This window comes from Macadamia integrifolia, unplaced genomic scaffold (genome assembly GCF_013358625.1).
Source record: "Macadamia integrifolia cultivar HAES 741 unplaced genomic scaffold, SCU_Mint_v3 scaffold99, whole genome shotgun sequence".
Classification (NCBI taxonomy): Eukaryota; Viridiplantae; Streptophyta; class Magnoliopsida; order Proteales; family Proteaceae; genus Macadamia; species Macadamia integrifolia.
Window position 1 is genome coordinate 458888 of NW_024870611.1, and position 20150 is coordinate 479037.

At 39.9% G+C, this 20150-nt stretch overlaps 1 protein-coding gene across 2 annotated transcripts in view; it reads right to left on the reverse strand.

Annotated features, from left to right (window-relative positions):
• Positions 1-1591: 1591 nt before the first annotated feature.
• Positions 1592-20150, reverse strand: part of LOC122070737 (protein transport protein SEC23) — a 94186-nt gene continuing 75627 nt past the window's right edge. The window contains exons 8-12 of one of the 2 annotated variants that reach the window (XM_042634942.1): positions 19348-19425; positions 9108-9269; positions 8733-8996; positions 4118-4222; positions 1592-1960 (exon numbers count right to left, since the gene is read on the reverse strand). In XM_042634942.1, coding sequence (XP_042490876.1) covers positions 1817-1960; positions 4118-4222; positions 8733-8996; positions 9108-9269; positions 19348-19425 — 753 coding nt within the window. In that variant the 3' untranslated portion in view covers positions 1592-1816. The remainder of the gene's footprint in view (positions 1961-4117; positions 4223-8732; positions 8997-9107; positions 9270-19347; positions 19426-20150) is intronic. The other variant, XM_042634943.1, reaches the window with a different exon arrangement.

Genomic DNA, 20150 nt, shown 5'->3' on the forward strand with positions numbered 1-20150 from the left:
GCTCATCTGATTGGGTGGGAGAAGATATGTTCCCCAAAAACACCAAGGATGACTTGGTCTGAGAGACTCGAAAACCCAAAATAAAGGCCTTTTGATCAAACCGGATTGGAGAATGATAGCTGAAGCCAACGCTCTTTGGACACAGGCTCTTTCTCAAAAATATTTTCCAAACAGGTCAGCTTTCCACCCCAGTACTCTGAAAAAGAAAGCATAATAATCTATAATGGTATAGTAAGTAGTCTCCCCACTCTCAAACAAATGACAATAAGAAAAATTGATAATGGTAGAAATACTTACTTTTGGTCTGATCAGTGGATCCCAAATGGTTCACCCTATCAACCATTGCCAACTCGAATCACATCTCCTCTCATATTGTCAAAGTTAGTGACGCCCTCTTGGGAGATAAGTGGAATACAAGCTTGTTGTGTCTACAACACTTCCCCCATCAGTGGTTAATAATATTTTACAAATACCAATTCAATCAAATAATGATCTGTGGCGGTTCCCTTTATCTCAATCAGGGAAACTTACTGTTAGATTAGTAGTAAAATTTCTGAAAAATGGTTCCTTATCTAACCATCATGGAAACTCTACAGATGTTCTTGCTCTACTCTTTGCTCACACTAGTGGCGATTCTTTTGGAAACTGAACCTACATCTGAAATTTAAAAATTTTTTTTTTTTTCCTTGAGGCTAGCTGTTGGAGGAATTCCAACCAAAGATCTTCTAGAGAGATGGATGGCATTAGATCCCACTTGCGGATTTTGTCATAACTATCATGAATCAACCTGGCACATTTTCATCTCTTGGGAATTCAGCAAAAGAATCTGGATAGCCAGTCCTCTGGGACTAAGAACTGAGAATCTCTCTTTCCCTTCTTTTAAAAGTCTCATCTTGAATCTGTTTAATTCTGATCTTATCCCTCCCCCCAAACTGATGTCTTTTTTTCGTTACTTTTATCACTAGGTGCTATTTCATATGGTCCCACAGAAATAAAGTTGTTTTCGCAAATGAAAAACCTAACCCCATGGGGTCATTAAAAATTTATTGCAAGAGTAGTAGTGAGATTATCACCCATGAAAGGGAACCCCCACAGGAAATTTGCAACCCTGCCCATCCCCCCATCCCCAACCACCAAGCTACTTATGGTATGCTCCACCTATCCCGATAAGAACATGAATATTTTTGGGTGGGCTAACTGTATTTTGTACTAAGGTAATTGTATCTCATTTATGGCAAATCATGTGATGGCAGGAAACCACACAGAAGCCAGCACAAGGGCTATCCTACTTGGACTAAACCTTGCCAAAGAGAAGAGATGGAAAATTGAAGAAGTTTGGAGTGATGATGAGGACTTGGAACGGTTCCGTAAATACTCTAATACCACCTCATGGCCTTTATCATTTTTCCTACTTATTGTGTTTATGCTCAGGCCTAACATGGAGGTGCTTTTTGTCAAACATTTAGCTGCTACTTCTATAATTACACATTCCCCTATTAGTCATATTACTTTGAACTCAAATGTACGGCTGTTATAATTAGTTATATATTTTTCCTTTCCATAAAAAAAAAAAATTATGGAACTGAATAACTAATAATTAAAGGGGAAAAAAATTAATATTGAGAATAGAGGACGTACGTTTCCAACAAAAACAAGCCTTTGCACAAACAATGAAGCCCATAACTACACTAGAAGAGGAATTACGAAAATTATAGAGTGCTGGCAAAGCAAGTAGGATGATTCTCCACTTACTGTACAAGGAATTACGATGAAATTTTACAGAACAGAATAGGAGGCCGCCTTGTTCTACCCAAAATTATTGTTGAACTGCCAGCCTTTGGAGATGATCCAAGAATACTTCGAAGCTGACATCATCAGTGAAGATGACATCCCCTCCTGGTGGAGCAGAACTGGAGCTGTATGTGGCCGAGGGATTCAATTTTGCCAACAGAAAGCGGGCCTGCATTAAGTCATAAGATCACAAGAAAAAACATAGCGAATACATCTCAATCTGGAACGAGAATGAAAATTAGGAATAGTTCAAAAACGTGATTTAGTGGCTCATGTGGATATCCAAAAACTGCGAATTCTGGTATTTTACCTATCCTATTTGAAGAGAAAGCACTATCAGAGCTCAGCTACATCACAAAGTAAAAGATGTCCGCTAACATGGGGGTCATGTACTTGTTACATGAATGATAATAACACTAGTTTCTCGCAAACAACATCCAAAAAGCTAAATTGGAAACTGTTCTCTAAATTTTCCTGTCACATTTCACTAATACTAATTTTTGTTACTTCTGAACCTCCATAATTTCCTTTTGCTTTGAAATACAAGGCCTGTAAAATATTTTTGTAGATGAATCATTTAAGGTTCCAACAGCAGACAAATTGAGATTCGATATTTTTTATAAGAATAAATAAAAAAATTTATTGATGCGCAAAGATAAATCAATAACACCCACCCAGATCAAGGGGCAAAGTCCCCAACCACCATCTCAGCCTATCAACCCCCTTACCTAGCCAACAAATCAGCAACACCATTAGCTATCCTCAGTATCCAACTGAATGAGCAATTCACTTTCAGAAGCAACAAATTTTATGCGCAAATCTTCAAGGCCCTTCATTTTTGGACTGCATCCAATCTATGATTGCGGCTGAATCTCCCTCCACTAACAATTGTGAAAACCTTCCCCCAAGCAACAAATTCTAGTCCCATCCAGAATGAAAACAATTCATCCATGAAAGAATCCCCACACCAATAGGCCCAAAGTATGCCCTTAGAATGATCCCTTTGCTGAATCTGATAGCTCCACCCACCTAGGACAGGCCCAGATTGCCAGAGAAGATCCATCAAAGTTTAATTTCACAAAGTCCACAGACCCAAGCATCTCTCTTTTCTCCCTTAGGAATTGGATCTAATGATTTTCCTCCACTCTGAGAACAAAAATTTGTGTCCCTCTTAAAAGGGGTTTCAACCATGACACAATGTGCAACCCATCACCTTCACCTTCTCATTTAATACATGCATCTAAATAGAATCTGATTGTTGGTTATCGAAATAGTTCCATCATTTGATTCCTCTATGATGTAATTAAGTACATTAACATAACAATTCTCATCAAGTAAACAACGATGATTTACTTAAAAAATATGCAACGGTACAAAGATAAGTTCAACTCAGCGTAAAATGATAAAACTTGATGCAGACTCTAGTACAACAGTACTAATGACAAATGATAACCTTAGATTCATGCAACTCAGGAATCAGCTTCACCAAGATAACTTTCAATACTCATCTGACCTCAGAAATTCTCCTGCAGAGACCACCCTTGGGGAAATTGCATAACTTTCTTAGAACAGCTCCATTACATAACAGGGTTTGAGGAATTGGATCGGATTGGAATTGGCTGCGGCCGGTCCCAATGCCAGCCAATCCAGAATGGTACGGAGGTTTATTTTAGGGTCACTTATATCCGATTTTAGGGTTTAAGGTACCGATTCACCCCAACTCTGGCCAATTCATAACAGAATCGGATCGGAATCAGTGGCAACCGATTGCGAACTCTTGGAGGACCTTGTTACAGAATGCTACATAAGCTTTCCTGAAACTTTTATCTGTCCAACCACTTCCATACAAGCATCTGGACACCTCTTCCAAGGTTTTCACCAATTGTGAAGCAAAGATTTACTCATGAAGGGCGGGCTTGTGCCAGACAGATATTTCCAAATATCCACTTCAATCATTTAAGGTGCTTGAGTAATGAAAATTTCTAGGAAAATGTTACAGGAACATCTTCATGATTAAAATCGTAGGGTTTTAATGTCTTTGGAGGCATCTATTAAAATTTAAGGTTTTTACTGTCTTTCGAGGCATCTAAGACAACATCATGTTTGTACAGAGAATGCTTAATTGGCAAAAATGATGAAGATTTCCTCAAGTCAACTAAACATCACTCCAATCACTGACTGGCTACACAAATACAGCTCTTCCATTCCACAATAGCATGGGCCATATCATTCTCCTCAACCATAAACATTGAGGAAGATTAACCACATAAGATCATTTTGGAAAAATAGAACTTCTATTGGAATGACAGTAGGTTGATGAAATGACCTGAGAGCCATGTTGATCACAAATGACCAAGCGAGGCACTGGAAAACGTTCCCTGATTATCAATTCTGCATCATCACGAGGAGCTCTCAGCAACTGGGCAAACACCTGTAAGTTAAAGCACCTCCAGATATCAATACAAGTACTAAATTTCCGAACATCTCAGGGTTGAAACAAATAAATCACATTGGAAGAAGACATTTCATTTTATGTATTCTTTAAGGAGAAAAATACTAGAGGAAGCATTTGGCATACAGCAGAAATTTTCTTAGGAGTTATGTTAGGTACAAGGCGCACTATAGGAGATGCTAGTTTAGAAAGTCAAGTCAGAAATGTTAATAATTCTGTCGAAAATCTATAGGGAAAAAAAACATTTATCTAGATGGTCATATTGACAGAGATCAGTTGAAAGCAAAAGTTAATAGTTTTGACAGTTGAAAGGAGGGACAAAACATGGTCGGCCGGAGTGGGCTAATAAGTTAGTCAAATCCTCCCAATTTGGCCGTGGTACAGGAGGACATCCAGTTGACAAGTCCTCTCGTCAATGCAGCTATTGTGATAAGCCAAATCATACTGTGGAAACATGTTGGGCAAAACATGGTCGGCTGGAGTGGGCTAATAAGTTAGCCAATACTGTCACTATTGATTCTGAGCGTGGTAATTATGGAGACACCACACTTGCATCTGCACCAGGCGTTTCTTCTACTTGTACTTTGCCTTGCGATGAATTTAATCAACTACTCAAGTGTGTCCAACAGCTTGAGTCTGCATCAGCGTCCACTTCCACAACCACTTAAGCCCACACAAGTAAATCTGCCCTTCTTACCTCTACTTCTCCCATGCCATGAATTATTGATTACGGTGCTTCCTACCATATGACGGGTAAGCCTGACTTATTTTCCTCCATTTCTAAAATTTCTAATTCTTCTCCTGTTATTCTTGCTGATGGTTCTTCTACTCAAGTAACAGGTCATGGTGTGGTCTCTCCTACCTCATCTATGAATTTGTCCCTTGTTCTCCATGTTCCTAAGTTGCCCTTAAGTCTTCTATCTACCACTCAACTTACTAAATCTTTCAATTGTACTCAACATTTTTTCCCTCTTATTGTTGTGTCTTTCAGGACCTTCAGACCAGGAGGACAATTGGTGGAGGGCTTGAGCGGGCTAGCTTGTATTATTTGGATGGCACTGGTCCGACTACTACTACAGCTACAACTACTAGTTGGATCTCCTCTTCATTGGCACTTCTATCTTGGGCATCCCTACTTATCTAATAACCTTCAACTGATGGTTCCCAGTTGTTGCTCTCTTTCTCGTATTGAGTGTGAGGCTTGTGAACTTAGAAAGCATCATCGCTCCATGTTTCTTGCTCGTAGTGTGGCTCATAGTTCTTTATTTTTGTTAGTTCATTCAGATATTTGGAGTCCCTGTCGGGCAAGTAATAGATTAGGTTTTTCGTACTTTGTTAGTTTTGTTGATGACTATTCTCGTTTGACTTGGGTCTATTTGTTAAAAGATTGGTCACAATTTCTTTGTGTTCAAAAACTTTTATCATGATATAAAACTTAGTTTCATGTGTCAATTAAAAAATTTTCGTCTGACAATGCACTTGAATATACTCAGCAATAAATCTCTGAGTTTTGTTGATCTAATGGCATGATTCATAAAACTAGTTGCTCATATACTCTTCAACAAAATGGAGTTGTTGAGCGGAAAAATAAACACTTGTTGGAAGTTGCCCTATCCATTATGATCCACATGCATGTTCCTAAACAGTTTTAGTGTGATGCAGTTCTTTTTTTTTTTGGATGAATAGTGTGATGCAGTTCTTACTGCTTCTTACCTTATTGATCGCATGCCCTCGTTTGTAGTGGATAATCATACCCTGTTTTCTATTTTATATCCCATGCATCTTTGTTTAGTCTTCCTCCTCATGTTTTTGGTTGTGTTTTGTTAATAGTTTACAACCACAGGTTGATAAATTATCCCCTCAGGATGTTAAATGTTTGTTTCTTGGTTAATCTTGAACGCAAAAAAGGTGCAAGTGTTATAACTTATGACCCTATTTCTCATCGCCAATTTGTCAATGTTGAAGTTACTTTCTTTGAGAGTATAGCTTATTATTCTACTTCTATTCCATCACTAAATTTTCCTGCAGCTCCTCCTACTAAACCACCTATTCCGGTTCCTGTCTCTCTTGCCGATGAGCCTACTCTCCCTCTAAAGATGTATCAGCAGCATTGAAAGATTGTGTCGCCATCCTCTACTACCAGTCCTACTCTACCCACCGATAGCCTGATCCTAGTACTGCAGGTCCCTCTGACCAACCCATTGCCCTTCGGAAAGGTATGCGTTCTTGTACTCAGAAATCCTTTGCAGCTTATCCTATTGATAGTTATGTGTCCATTTCTCATCTTCCATCTTCTTTCCACAATCTTGCTTTTTCTTTGTCTACTAAATCTGTTCCTAAGTCTCATCATAAGGCCTTGTCTCATCCTGGGTGGAAAGTAGCTATGGAAAAAGAAATGGATGCTCTGTTATCTCGTCAGACATGGACACTTGTGGATCTACCTCCTGGTAAGGATCTTGTGTGCCTCACTAACTCCGTGAAGGAGCCCTCCTGAACTCGTTCACTTCATGAACTACTAATGGAATACCGACTAATGGACGAAGGACCTATAACTAGGATTAGACCATACAGCTTGCTGTGTTGTTGATGGGTGTACACCATCAAGTATAATCCTGATGGTTCTATTGAGTGTTTTAAAATCCTGATGGTTCTATTGAGCGTTTTAAAGCGCGGTTAGTCACCAAAGGATATACTCAAACCTATGGTGTGGACTACTTTGAAACCTTCTCTCCGGTGGCACGGTTAAACTTCGTTCATGTTCTTATTTCTTTTGCTGTCAATCTAGATTGGCATCTCTATCAAATGGATATCAAAAATGCTTTTCTACATGGCGATCATCAAGAAGAAGTTTATATGGAGCAACCTCCAGGGTATGGCACTTAGGGGGAGAATTCTAGTAGAGCATGCAAACTTCCCAAGGCCATCTTTGGGTTGAAGCAGTCACCACATGCGTGGTTTGACAAATTTGGCTCTATTGTTCTTCGTTGCAAGTTCTCACAATGCTACTCAAATCACTCGGTGTTTGTTCGGAACAAAAAGTTCAAGATTGTTGTTTTTGTTGTTTATGTGGATGATATTATTATATCCGGCAATGATGAAGCCATTATTACTAAAGTTAAATCTTACATTCATCAGCATTTCTAAATGAAGGACTTGGGTCTCCTCCGGTACTTTCTTAGCATTGAAGTTCTTCGGAGTAAGAAAGGGATTAGCTTATCCCAAAGGAAATATGTACTTGATCTTTTATCTTATACAGGGTTGTTAGCTTCCAAACCAATTGATACCCCTATAGATCCTCACCAAGAGTTTAGGGCTACTAATGGTGAAGACTTTGAAGACAAACACTGGTATAGGAGATTAGTGGGAAAACTTATTTACCTCATTGTCACTAGACCAGACATATCATTTGTTGTTGGAGTGGTTAGTCAATACATGCAATCTCCAAAGAAGATACATTGGGAGGCAATCTGTCATATCTTTGAAGTTTTTGAAAGGAGCTCCAGGGAAAGGGCTCATCTATCGTCCCCATCATAGTGTTGATTTGGTTGGCTTATTTGATGCTGATTGGGCTGGTGCTGATGGTGACAAGAGATCAACCACCGAGTATTGCACATTTGTGGGTGGTAATCTTGTTACTTGGCGACGTAAGAAACAACCTACTATTGCTAGGTCCAGTGCAGAAACTGAGTATCGAGCCATGGCTCATACTGTTGCTGAGTTGATGTGGTTGACGTCATTACTTTATGAGTTGGGTTCTCTGATCAATCAACCTATGAAGATGTTCTGTGATAATCAGGCGACGATCTATATTGCAATTAATCATGTGTTTCATGAGAGAACTAAGCACATTGAAGTGGACTGTGATTTTGTGGTAATGTTATTATGAAAAAGTTGATCGTCACTCCGTTTGTTGCTTCCACTGACCAACTTGGAGATATTTAACAAATCCTTGTTTGGTCCTGTGTTCTGAAAAGGATGTTCCAAGCTGAGCATAGTGATTTGTATGCTCCAGCTTGAGCGGGAGTATTAAAGTGGTTACATGGACCCTTTGTACCGTGGGGGCACAAAAGGCACATGTGTGTGTGGGTCGGTGGGATGCCTTGGCTCCCACGTTTTTCTCTTGCCTCTTAGTAAAGGATTTTATATTCGTTTTACTTTTTAACTTACGTAGTTTGTCTTGTTTCTATTTTGGGTAGATCTCTATAGGTTTTAGTTTCCTATTTTGATTGTACTTGTTTTAGCTATAAATAATAAAGGCAAGGGAGACTGCTAGTCACGATTCTGTGAACTAGCAGTCTCGGTTCATCTCTTCTTCTTCTTCTCTTTTTCCTCTCTTCTTCTCTCTTCTCTCTTGTGGTGGTTGCTGGGTGTTAGGTTTGTCTATTGTTACATTTCTTATTAACAAGAACACTTAAAGCATGGTCACACCCGAAAAATGAATTGGCTAAATAAGTAGAGAAGTCCACCATGCTGTGGAATAAATAATTACCTCATGTTCTTTCTGATTTTGGTATCCAGCAATTCGCCACTGAGCAATAGTCGCCCCATGAAACACAACAACAGTAAAATAGGCATCCAAAAGTAGGATCCTGTCAGCAGCAATTGCAGCCACATCAAGGAGCACTGGTTCTGGACCCAAATGGAAGGAGTAAGATATTAATGAGGGCTGAATCATAACAACTGAATTCGCAACATTCTCCCTGTTTAGGATCATTCTGAAATAAGCGGTTTCATCTGGGCTATTGTTAAAGACCTGCAGCAAATGGAACAAGCACATTAATACTTGTAAGATTTACAATAAGCATTATACCACTTTTAAAACCAGACCAATTAGGAAGACAAAGAAAGTAACACAGTAAGATACCTGAACAAATTGAGAACGCCGCAAATGAAAGATAAATTGCGGAAATATTGACAACCGGGGAGATAAGCTGAAAGAAGATGGACTATCTTTCTGGTAATCACCAAACCTCGAACATAGTCGTATCAATGATCTATCTAGCCACCTGATAGGATCAAACTCCGCCTGCTAGGCAATCACATATTTTAGTTTATAAAGAGCACCAGGATCACGGTCACAGTAAGGAATTGCAAAGTTGAAGACTACAAAAAACTCAATCTAGATTCCATTCGACTTATCTATTTAACCTTTTTTGGCCCCAGGAATGGGGGAGTATCTCTTAAGCTAGTTCACCATCAAATGAATAATTTAAATCCAACTTTTAGATTTGCATAAACTTCTCCTTTGAAATGTGGTGGTTTCACAGAAACGTATTTCAAAAAGAGAGGTCAACAATTTTCTTTCAGAATGATCAAAGAACTTCCCAAAAAATATTCATAAAATTTGCAGGACTCAAAAGGTTTCATCCAGAAGTTTCTGCACATCAGTTTAATCCCTTTAGGTCATGATCCATGATAAGTTTGTGACATTGGTAGAGCTATACGAGTGCAAAAATTTACTAATGTAGGCATAACCACCTATTTTCACTTACAAAATTATACAATAGTACATCTTAATCACATATCTCCACATCCAAGTCCTAATTAACAACTTTGAATTGCTTCACGGTTATTTACAAATCTAGCAAAAAGCAGACCACATTCATACAAAATTTCAATAGACTTTGGTCATAGCTACAAACATTTTTGTTAACATGACAAAGCATGAAGATAGATTCCTTAAAATCAATCAAAATCAGAAAAATAAACTCTTGGGCTCACACCATGAAATTTGAGAAAGCACTTCAATCATCTTACATGAAAAAGGGCATACCTAGCACACAAGGCTCCTGCCACTGTGGGGTTCTGGGGAGGGTTATAATGTACGCAGCCTTCCCCTGCTTCACGGAGAGGCTGTTTCCCGACTCGAATCCGTGACCACTAGGTCGCAATGGAGCAACCTTACCGTAGCGCCGAGGTCCACCCTTCAGCCATCTTACATGAATGTGATATATTTTATGTATCAGTTTCCAGGTGGGCTCCCTAAGGATTTTTCCAGGTGGCCCATATATCTGCTATGTCATTTGAGAAGACACTTCAGCCATCTTATATGAACGTAATGCATTTTATTTATGGGGAGAGTTTTTCCACGTAGGCTGCCTAGAAGGGTTTTTCCAAGTGGCCGAAATCTATGTTATGTGAAAGATAGGATGGGACCCAAATTCTGTGGACAGGTAGAAGTAGAACCAAATGTCACTTGCTCACATGTCATGTGTCAGTCAAGTGAAAAAGGAGAGCAGTAGAAAATCCAGGACTACGAAAAGGAAGCACAGTAGTTGGGGGAGAATGGACATACATGGGAGGGTCTATGTCTGAATTTGAGTCTGAAATTTGGCATTGTTAATCCAGACCATTCTCCAAATAACCCACAGTTCGAATTGCTACATCATCCTTCCATGTCACAAACAAGGTGTGTTGTCCTTTCCTGACAGGAATGTGAAAATTTTCTCCATTAATTACAAAATTAAAGCCATGCCGTGAGGCATTTGTGCAAGCCTCACAGCTTAAACCTCACCATCTAGGCAAGTGACACAGCCCTCAGCACCTAGGTGCTTAAAAACAGTTGCTGAGAATAGATACTGAAAATCTATATATCTAAATTGTTGATGCCAAGGAATAAAATCTTGATTTTGATCCTGAATTCAGTCACTGTCAAACCAAAATATTTTTCGACTTTGATCTTGGTGATTTTACCTAAAATTGCTGCAACTTTCACATGAGGCCCTTTCTTTCACTTTATAATTTTCCTTGCAAATGAAGTGTTACATCGAAGGTTTAGGTTTAAAGTTTTTCTTAGTTTCCAACGTCTTTTCTTCTTCTTATTTTTAAATGTCACATTATTTTAACATCAAAACAAATAGCTGAAAATATAATCATACAGTAAAATTTATTTTTCTAACTTTTGACGTGGAAACAAGTTTTAGAGCATAAAACACTATAAATAAGTAATATGTAAAATATATCATTTATAAAAAGGAAAACAAAGTATGATGAGACAAGTTCATTCAACTGAGTGTATATACAGGATGAGGTTTCTTACATATACTAATACAAAAAAAAATTTAGGTATTGTATCGTATCGGTACCTTAAAGATGCGATATGTATCGGTTAGTATCGGAGGATACATAAGGATACTTAAAACCATGGCCAGGAGGAATCAAAATAAATAAACCTTAACTGAAATTTTTTTTTTTGGTGAATAAATAATTCATTACAAAAGGAGAAGAAGATGCATACAAGCCCCAAATGAAGGAGAGGGCGAAGATAAAGAAAAGGCAAAAAACCACAGATCTCAAGGAGAATCCGGGTTCCTGATCACAGAGCTGGAGAGCTCCCAGGAAGCAACAATATGACAATTTCTTGCGGATGGGGAACAAGTGGAAGAAACTTTTGAGATCTTGGCTTTGACATCAAAGAAGATGGAGCTCCAAATCTTTCCGAGCAGCCAAGAGTTGGAGGTCCATTTCCTATGATTTCTCTCCATCCATATTTGATTGATAGTTGTGCACAAAGCAAGCTTGCCCACAAAGTCGCAAATGGTCTTCCCTTGGAATGTCATATCAATCTAGATCCACTCCCTTTGGAAGGGAAGAATTCTTCTATTAGTCGACCAGCATTTGGAGAGGAGCAATTTCCAAATAGAGGAGATAGGGCATATGAAGAAGAGGTGGTCAATATTTTCGGGCTCAAAACCGCATAGATAGCAAACCGGGGAGACTGGAATCCTTCTCTGGATAAGGAAAGCTTTCATAGAGAGGCATTTTGAGAATACTCTCCAAGCCATGAAGCTTTTGCCAAGGAATATGATGCTTGAACCAGATGAGCTTAAGCCAGGGAGGTAGGGGGCCATTAGATCTGCCAAAGTCCCATACAACCTTAGCACAAAAGAGCCCATTCGGGGAATGGTTCCAAAGAATAAGGATATCCTTTGGAATGATCTTCGCAACCTTGCAAACAAAGTTGGTTCTCCGCCTTGGGGCATTTGGTGGGGACTTTAATGTGGTCCGCCATTCTCATAAAAAACAAGGAAGGGCCATCTGAATTATACAAAAATTGATGCTTGTAATGAATGCATTGAGGACCTTGCCGTTGATGATCTCCGATGGTCCGGTATTATATTCTCTTAGAATAACAAAAGAACGAGGTCTTCCCGAATTGCTTGTAAACTTGATAGGATGTTGGTCAATGAAACCTGGCTTTCTACTTTCCCTTCCTCCCATGCCACCTTTGAGCCCCCCCGCCACTTCTGGTCTTAGTTCCATATCCTTTTAATCCATCCCACCCCGAATTCCCATCCATTGTTCAAAATGTCTGGCTCAAGCTTGTCCAAGCTTACTCAACCCCCTTATTGCTTTAGCTAGGAAATTCAGAATTGTCAAAGAAGCCCTCAAGCTTTGGAATACTAACTCCTTCAGGAACATCTCCTCTCGTTATTGATTGCAGGAATAGACTCTTTTCCACTCAGATTCAGCTTCAGTCTAACCATCTGAACTCCTCTCTGGATGAGGAAGAGAAAATTGAATCTGCAAACCTTTTAACCCTTTTGGCTCGTAAGGAAAGCTTTGTAAGGCAAAATTCTAAAATCAATTGGTTGGAACTAGGGGACTCTATATCCTCTTATTTCCATCACTCTTTGAAGGCCAAAAACAACTTCAATTCCATTCCCGAGCTCACAACTCCGGATGGGATTCAGGTCCTCGAAGTGGATGAGATAAAAGGGGTGGTTGTGAACCACTTCATGCACTTGTTTAATCCTACCTCTCCTCCGGCCGTCTCCAACCCCGAAGGTCTTATCAACAAATTTATCCCTGACAATGTGGCTCAAATTGTAACACCCTAATTTAATTTTAACACTTACTCTGTGTCCAGGCAAAGATGCAGAGGAAAGAAAGGCAACACTGACATGGTTGGCAATGGTAGAATGCTTGGAGGGCTAAGATGACCCTACTTGTCAATGCCTGGCCTACCAGCATCACTGGAGAACTCATCAGGAATCATGGGCTCAAAGGTACAATTTCAACCCATATCTAACTGTGTACCTCAGACAAGAACAGACCCAAAATTGGGTCAAAAGGCAGTAACCGGCAGGTCCCAACCGGCCGGCCGGTGGGGCTGCCAGAAACCAGAATTTTTCCAGTTTGCCTGGTGGGGCCCACACCTTTGCAGTACAATTCCCCACATTTTTCCTATGGATAGAGGTATGTTTGGGGATCATAACCCACTTTATACCTCAGTGGGCAGTGATGCATAAGTAAACTAATAAATTAATAACCTAGTTGGTTATAATAGGTTATTCATAAGGGTCCTAGTCAAACAGACCGTTAGGTCTGATTTGGCTGGACTATATAAACTTAAGAACAGCAGTATACTCACCCCTAATCGAAATTCTCTGCTACTACAGCAAGGAGAAGAAGAAGGAGACAAGAAGAAAAGAGAAGGAAAGAAGGGAAGAGGAAGAAATCGGGAGAGAATTGCTGCATCTGAAACAGCTATTGCACAGGCCTTCAGTCAGGTGAGAATTCTGCCACGTATAACAATAGATTTTGATGAATTTCATTAGGGTTAGTAGCAAGGATTAAAGTATCGGTATCGGTCGCTGTATCGATCGGCCAAAATTAAGATACGTATCGAACAGTATCGTATCGTATCGTATCGGAGATACACTAAGATACGCTAAAGATACACACATAAATGGATAGGAAACATTTTTTTTTAAACACTTTTGCATAAAGAATTTGTTAAAAAAAGCTATTGATAACATGTATTATGCATAAACACTAAATTGAGGGTATCGTACTAAGAATTCAAGGTTTGTAGTTGTCCCATAAATGTAAAATTCTTGTTCCCAATCTTGATTTCCACTTTAGTTAGAGAGAAATATGGCTGACAGCAACTTTGGAACAAAAACCCTTCAAAAAATCGTGTTTTTCTGAAAAATTACCCATCTTGGCCATTATATGACCATAGCACACTGTATCGGTACATACCGATACTCACCGATACGTATCGATACTCACCGATACGTACCGATATATATATATCGATACTCACCGATACGTGCCAATATATATCGATACGTACCGATCGATACATACCGATACTCACTGATACGTACCAATACATACCGAAACGTACATTTTACCTCAATTTTATAATTTTCATAGTCATATCGAGGCATATTGTATCGTATCGATGTGCATTGGTGGTATATTAATGCATATCGGTATGTATTGTAGGATATATATCGATACGAAAGGATTTTAAAAATTTCATGTATCGTATCGATGTGTATCGTATCGTCGGTTAAATTTAAGATACGTATCGGAGGGTATCGTATCGGTATCGGAGATACTTAAAACCATGGTTAGTAGTTAGGGTTAGGAATCCAAGCTAATTAGCCTCTAATCAAGTCCCTGTGAATTGATAAGCTGCCCAGCAGAAGAAACCCCAATTTTGGGAGGGGTTCTGAGATCCAATTCACAGGAAATCCATCCCTGGGAACCCTGGAACAAAGGGCTTTCAGTATTGGGATATAATTCAAGTAAAAAGGAACTGGAACTAAGGCTGTATGTGATTAGAATTCTGCAACAAGTAAAAGCAGAATTTTAATTGCTCTAAAACTGAGTTCAAGAATGGATTGGACTTGATTTCTTCCCAAGTATTGACTGCTGGATTAAAATTGATAGCAGTAGGCAATCTTAGGGACTGAATTTTATGGTTACAGCCTTAATTAGATGATTAATTCGAAGAGGAAAAGCTCAAATTTTACAGAATTTACAGACTCTGGGATAAATCTGATCATTTCTGCAGATTTGAAGGTACCAGCCCTAGGTACAGTCAACTGAGTTCCAGTAGTGGGTCAGTGTACTGTGCACCTGGGCATACACAGCCCCTTAATCAATAACAGACCCAGCAGGACTGCCAGAGACCCAATTTTGGGTTTGCAGCAGGTCATATAGGCCTTGGCAGAATTGAATTCTGCAGAAAAGGGGGGCATCAGCAGGTGCAAGCAGCCGGCTGGTGGCTGCCCAGCTGACCTACCGACCTGCCGGTGGCTGCCAGCTGACCTGCCGACCTGCCGGTGAGGGTCCAGAACCTATAATGGCTGCTGATGTGGCTAGTGGGTTCCCTCCTCATGGGTAGAGCCTACTGACACCATTCAGTAAAATTAGTTCCTCCTGAGGAAAAGGTTGTGATGAGGGTCATGGAAAGACTGCTGATGTGACAAAAAGGTACCCTTTCCAGATGTGGGGCCCACTGACATGTTTCTTGGGTAAATGGACCCCGATAACAGTACAGATGTGAGAGAGAATTGGCCAGTGAAGACCCAATCAAAACCCCGAAATTAGGGCTTTAATTAAAATAGACAAATAGAAATAGTAAAGCCATTTGGGTAATGAATATATGCACATACTGTGTAAATAGGAAACAAAATCATTGGTGACGATGTAAATCCGATTTGGGAATCTATCGCACAAGTGATTTGGGAAATCAAGGTGAGAAGGGTGCTTGACTTATTTTTACGGAATGTTTCTTAATTTTAATTTATGCTTGATTTCCATGCATAATGTTATGAGCATTTTATTTATCTATAACTGATACTGGTGAACTGGAAGCTGAAAAAGGTGAGACAGGTAAGGTGGGACGTGTGTGCCCGACATTTATTCTATATGTTGTGTGAATGGTTGATGAATGAAAATGCATCATATAGAAGGTTTGTGGGCTAGGACTTATCACAACCCGAATGCTACAACCCCTTCTCAGTAGGGGGTGAGATACTGACTAATCCCAACACGTGGCTGCCTAATCAACAGTACACTTCTAGGGTAAGACATATTGTACCTAGAGATTGATAGCAACAGGGTACGACGTATTGTGCACTTGACTGCCGGGGTTACTAACATAGGGATTAGTCGGGGGACTGACTCCTGCCTGCAACTAGCTTGTATCCTTGGAGCCCGACGTACTGGGAAAGGGGATACCACCTACGTTGCACAGCACTATACCCCTTCTACAAACTTAGTAATGGATGAGGAAGTAGTGTAATTAAATGAATCCATGAGCATCATATAAAGTGTGGAGCATGCATTGCATCATTTCTACTGCGTTTGCTTGCCTACGCCCACCCCCTCACTGAGCATGTAGTGCTCACCCCATTCTATTCACTCACTTTTAGATTACAAGACCAGTATTTTTCCGACTAATAGCATTGATCCTGTGGGAGTGGCTTTGGACTTTTTGGCCGGCATCCTAGAGACTAAGTCAGAGCATGGACCCAATTGTGGTTGCGACGATTGTGCCTTCGGAGGCTAGATCTGCTGAGTGATAGTGCTTATAATACAGGAATTCTTTTTGTGTAAATATTCCGCCATATTAAGTATACTCTGATGTAATATATTATACTAATGTTCTAATCCACATGTAAGTATTTCTGGAGATGGATTGAGAAGCACATGTAACTGTAAATTATAATTTTATTATGTAGAAGACACTAGCATATGTACCTATTGTGGGCTGTGTATGCATACGATTGTAGTGTACTAGTGTTTGTGGTAATATGGTTATTCATTCCCTAGTCTTTGATCCTGGGGAGTCAGGCTGACTGGATACGGTAAGGTGTCCAGTGCCGCATACCTTTGCTAGGGAAAACAGGGTGTGACACAAATGCTTTGGTCTATTCCCTCTGATGAGTAGATTGCAGTTGCTATTCTTTCCCACAAAGCCAGCAAAGCGCAGGGTCCTGATGGGTTCAGTATGTGTTTCTTCAATTCAGCTTGGGATATTATCATAAAGGATTTAATTAAAGTTGTTAAGAGCTTCTTTTTCAATCCGGGTCAGATTAAGAGTATCAGTCACACCTTCCTCTACCTCATCCCCAATAAAGAGGGAGCTGACAAAATGAATGATTTCAGGCCGATCTCCTTATGCAACTTCCAATACAAGTTCATTGCCAAGATCCTTGCCAAGTGCTTAAAGAATGTGATTGATTCTCTTGTTAGTAACAACAATCAACTTCATTCCTGGAAGAAGTATTGGGGATAGCATTCTCCTCTGTCATGAGATTGTTAGAGGATTCGACAAAAAATGCCATCCCCTGCTACGCTCATGAAGATTGATACCACAAAGCTTTTGATACCCTAAGATGGGATTTCATTATTTCAGTCCTCAGCAAGATGGGATTCCCCTACCTTTACAAATTAGATATTTCACTGCATTTTTTTTTTTTTTTGGATGAATAATAATTCATTACCAAGGAAGGAAGATTACAAGGGGGGAAGAGAAGGGGGAGGCTTAAGCCAACAAGGAAAGCCAACCCCGGGGGGATCTAAAATAGCACTATCAAAAGCAAAATATAATCCAAAATTCAAAAAAGGATCAGCCACCGAAACCATCAAAATAGCCATCAGGTGGGTTGGATGAGATCAACCTGAAGATTCCAAGAGGATATGATGTGAGTTTTTTGGGGAGCTAGGGGCAGGGCGGGAGAGAAGGTCATGCAGGGTTTGGGCTTTGGAAGTGACATCAAAGTAGATAGCTTTCAAAATCTTGTCTGGAGGATATGATGTGATATTTCACTCATTGCTTCCCCCTAATTCTCAGTTTCGGTAAATGGAAGTCCACACGGTTATTTCTCCTCTTCTACAGGAATTAGACAAGGGATGTCCTCTATCCCCGTATATTTTTTGTCTAGCTATGGAAGTTATCTCTAGAAGCTTGCAATTTGCCTCGAACCAGAATCTCATCACCCCTATCCCTAAGTGCAAGGCCATAAGGCTAACACATCTAGCTTTTGCTAACGATTAGATGATTTTCTCCAAGGCGGATGGTTCCTTATTGGATGCTATTATGCAATTCCTAGACCACTTTGCTATGTTGTCTGGCCTCTGCATCAGTCCTAGGAAATCTCTCATCTTCTTGGCTGGGATTTCGGATGATGTCAAGGTCTCTTTCCTGGAGAAGACTGGTTTTGATTTGGGGTCCCTTCCAGACAAGTATCCAGTGCTGCCTTTAATTCCTGCGAGGCTCACTGCCCATCACTACACTCCTATGTTGGATCTTATCAGAAAGCGCCTTCAGCTATGGAAAAGAAAGCTCTTATCTTTTGCTGGGCATTTATAGCTCATTAGATCAGTCCTTCAAGCTTCCTATGAATCCTACATCTATTGGTTCGGAATTTATGGTTGCCCAAGTCCACTATATCAAAGCTGAAATCCATTTTTGCTTCCTCTGGAAAGGGTGTGAATCCTCTCGATTCCTCCGTCCTCTAGTTGGGCCGCAGTTTGCCTTCCCAAAAAAAAAAGCATTTGGGCGGATTGGGTTTATTCAAATCTACACAAGTTGGATACATTTTGGACGGTGCGCATCCCGTCTGGTGCCTCATGGGTGTGACGCAAGATCATCTCCTTTAGAACCAATGCTTCTGCAGCTATCTCCTCTCGTATCGGGGACGGATCCTCTACCATTCCTCTGGCTCGACCCATGGCATCCAATGGGGCTCCTTTCTCATGTTCTCAGTGCCCACAGCATCTACAATTCAGGGCTACCCAAGCAGGACATGGTTGCTAGCATTTTATCTTCAGGTTCATTGGCTCCCACTGCCCCGACTTCTATTCAGATTGCAGAAATATGGAATACTTTGCCTGCCATTCCTACAGTCGGCCAAATGAGGAAACTGAAATTTTAAACCCGATGCAGAACAAAAGTTTAACATCTCTATTTGTACTTTGGTTTCTGATTCTCTGAAAATTATCCCCTATTGGAACAGCAGGAGCACACTTCTATTTAAGCTTAATAAAACTTCTAAAAATTTCAAAATATTGATACAATATGATTTTTTTTCCTAGAATAGGAAAGTTTTATGTATAAGCCTCTGCTTAACCCCCTCCAACACACAGTTAAAAGTTTTACCAGTTAACCATTAAATTCCACAATTACTGTTATTTTCATCTATCTTGAGTATTGGCTCAACATACCGAAAGAAAATACAGATCCTCATTTGAAAAACTTTTCACCAACCAATACTGATAAGCAAGCATGAGGGCGTTAACTTTAAGTAGCAGAGCAACTCAAAGATCACAGAGAGTTGGGATTTCATTTACATTACCTCGGATTCCATTTTGAAAGAAACTAGACGTGCCATTACTACAGCAGCCGCTTCTTGGTCAAATCCAGCAATTAACTCCTGTGCAAAAATAATCAGTTTCATGTAGTTCTGTACACACACCAGCCTTAAAAGTAGGGGTGTCAACCGGTCAGTTCAGATCAGTTCAGTTCAGTCTGGTCTTGTCAGTTTTTAGCACATATTGGGCCAGACCAATAACTAATCTGTCTATAAAATCCAAACCGAAACTGATAGCCATTGTTCTGGTCAGTTTCAGTCCCTTATTGATTTCTCTTAACGGTTCCATATTGGTCTATTATCGGTCTAGTCTCGGTTTTCATATATTAAAAATAAAACCATTATTAAAAACACATGGCTATTTATCGGATTTTTCCGGTTTTGGTCCATTCAAGTCCAATTGTCCAATTGATTCAAACCAAAAACGAACTGAGTATAGGCATCCAGCGAGTTTTTGGGGAGCCTGGGGCTGCCATCGCTTTATTGTGATCACAAAAAGCACCCGCCTAGGGGAAAAAAGTATAAAGGAAAAGGAAGAAAATAATAAGGAACAAAAAAGATATAATGGAAAGATCAAGGGAAAACTGACCTGAAGAGGAGGAATAACCAAAAGTAAAGAGGGAAGAAAGAGGATCTCGACTAGTCTGCTACTAGTCTCATGCAAGCACTACTATGACTCGAAAATCTCAAAATTCTATTCAATTCAATCTCATCCAACTGATGAGGTTACACATATAATGCTTGTAACAAGAAAATCCTAGTCGAAATCTAAAACAAAGAGTTTTAAT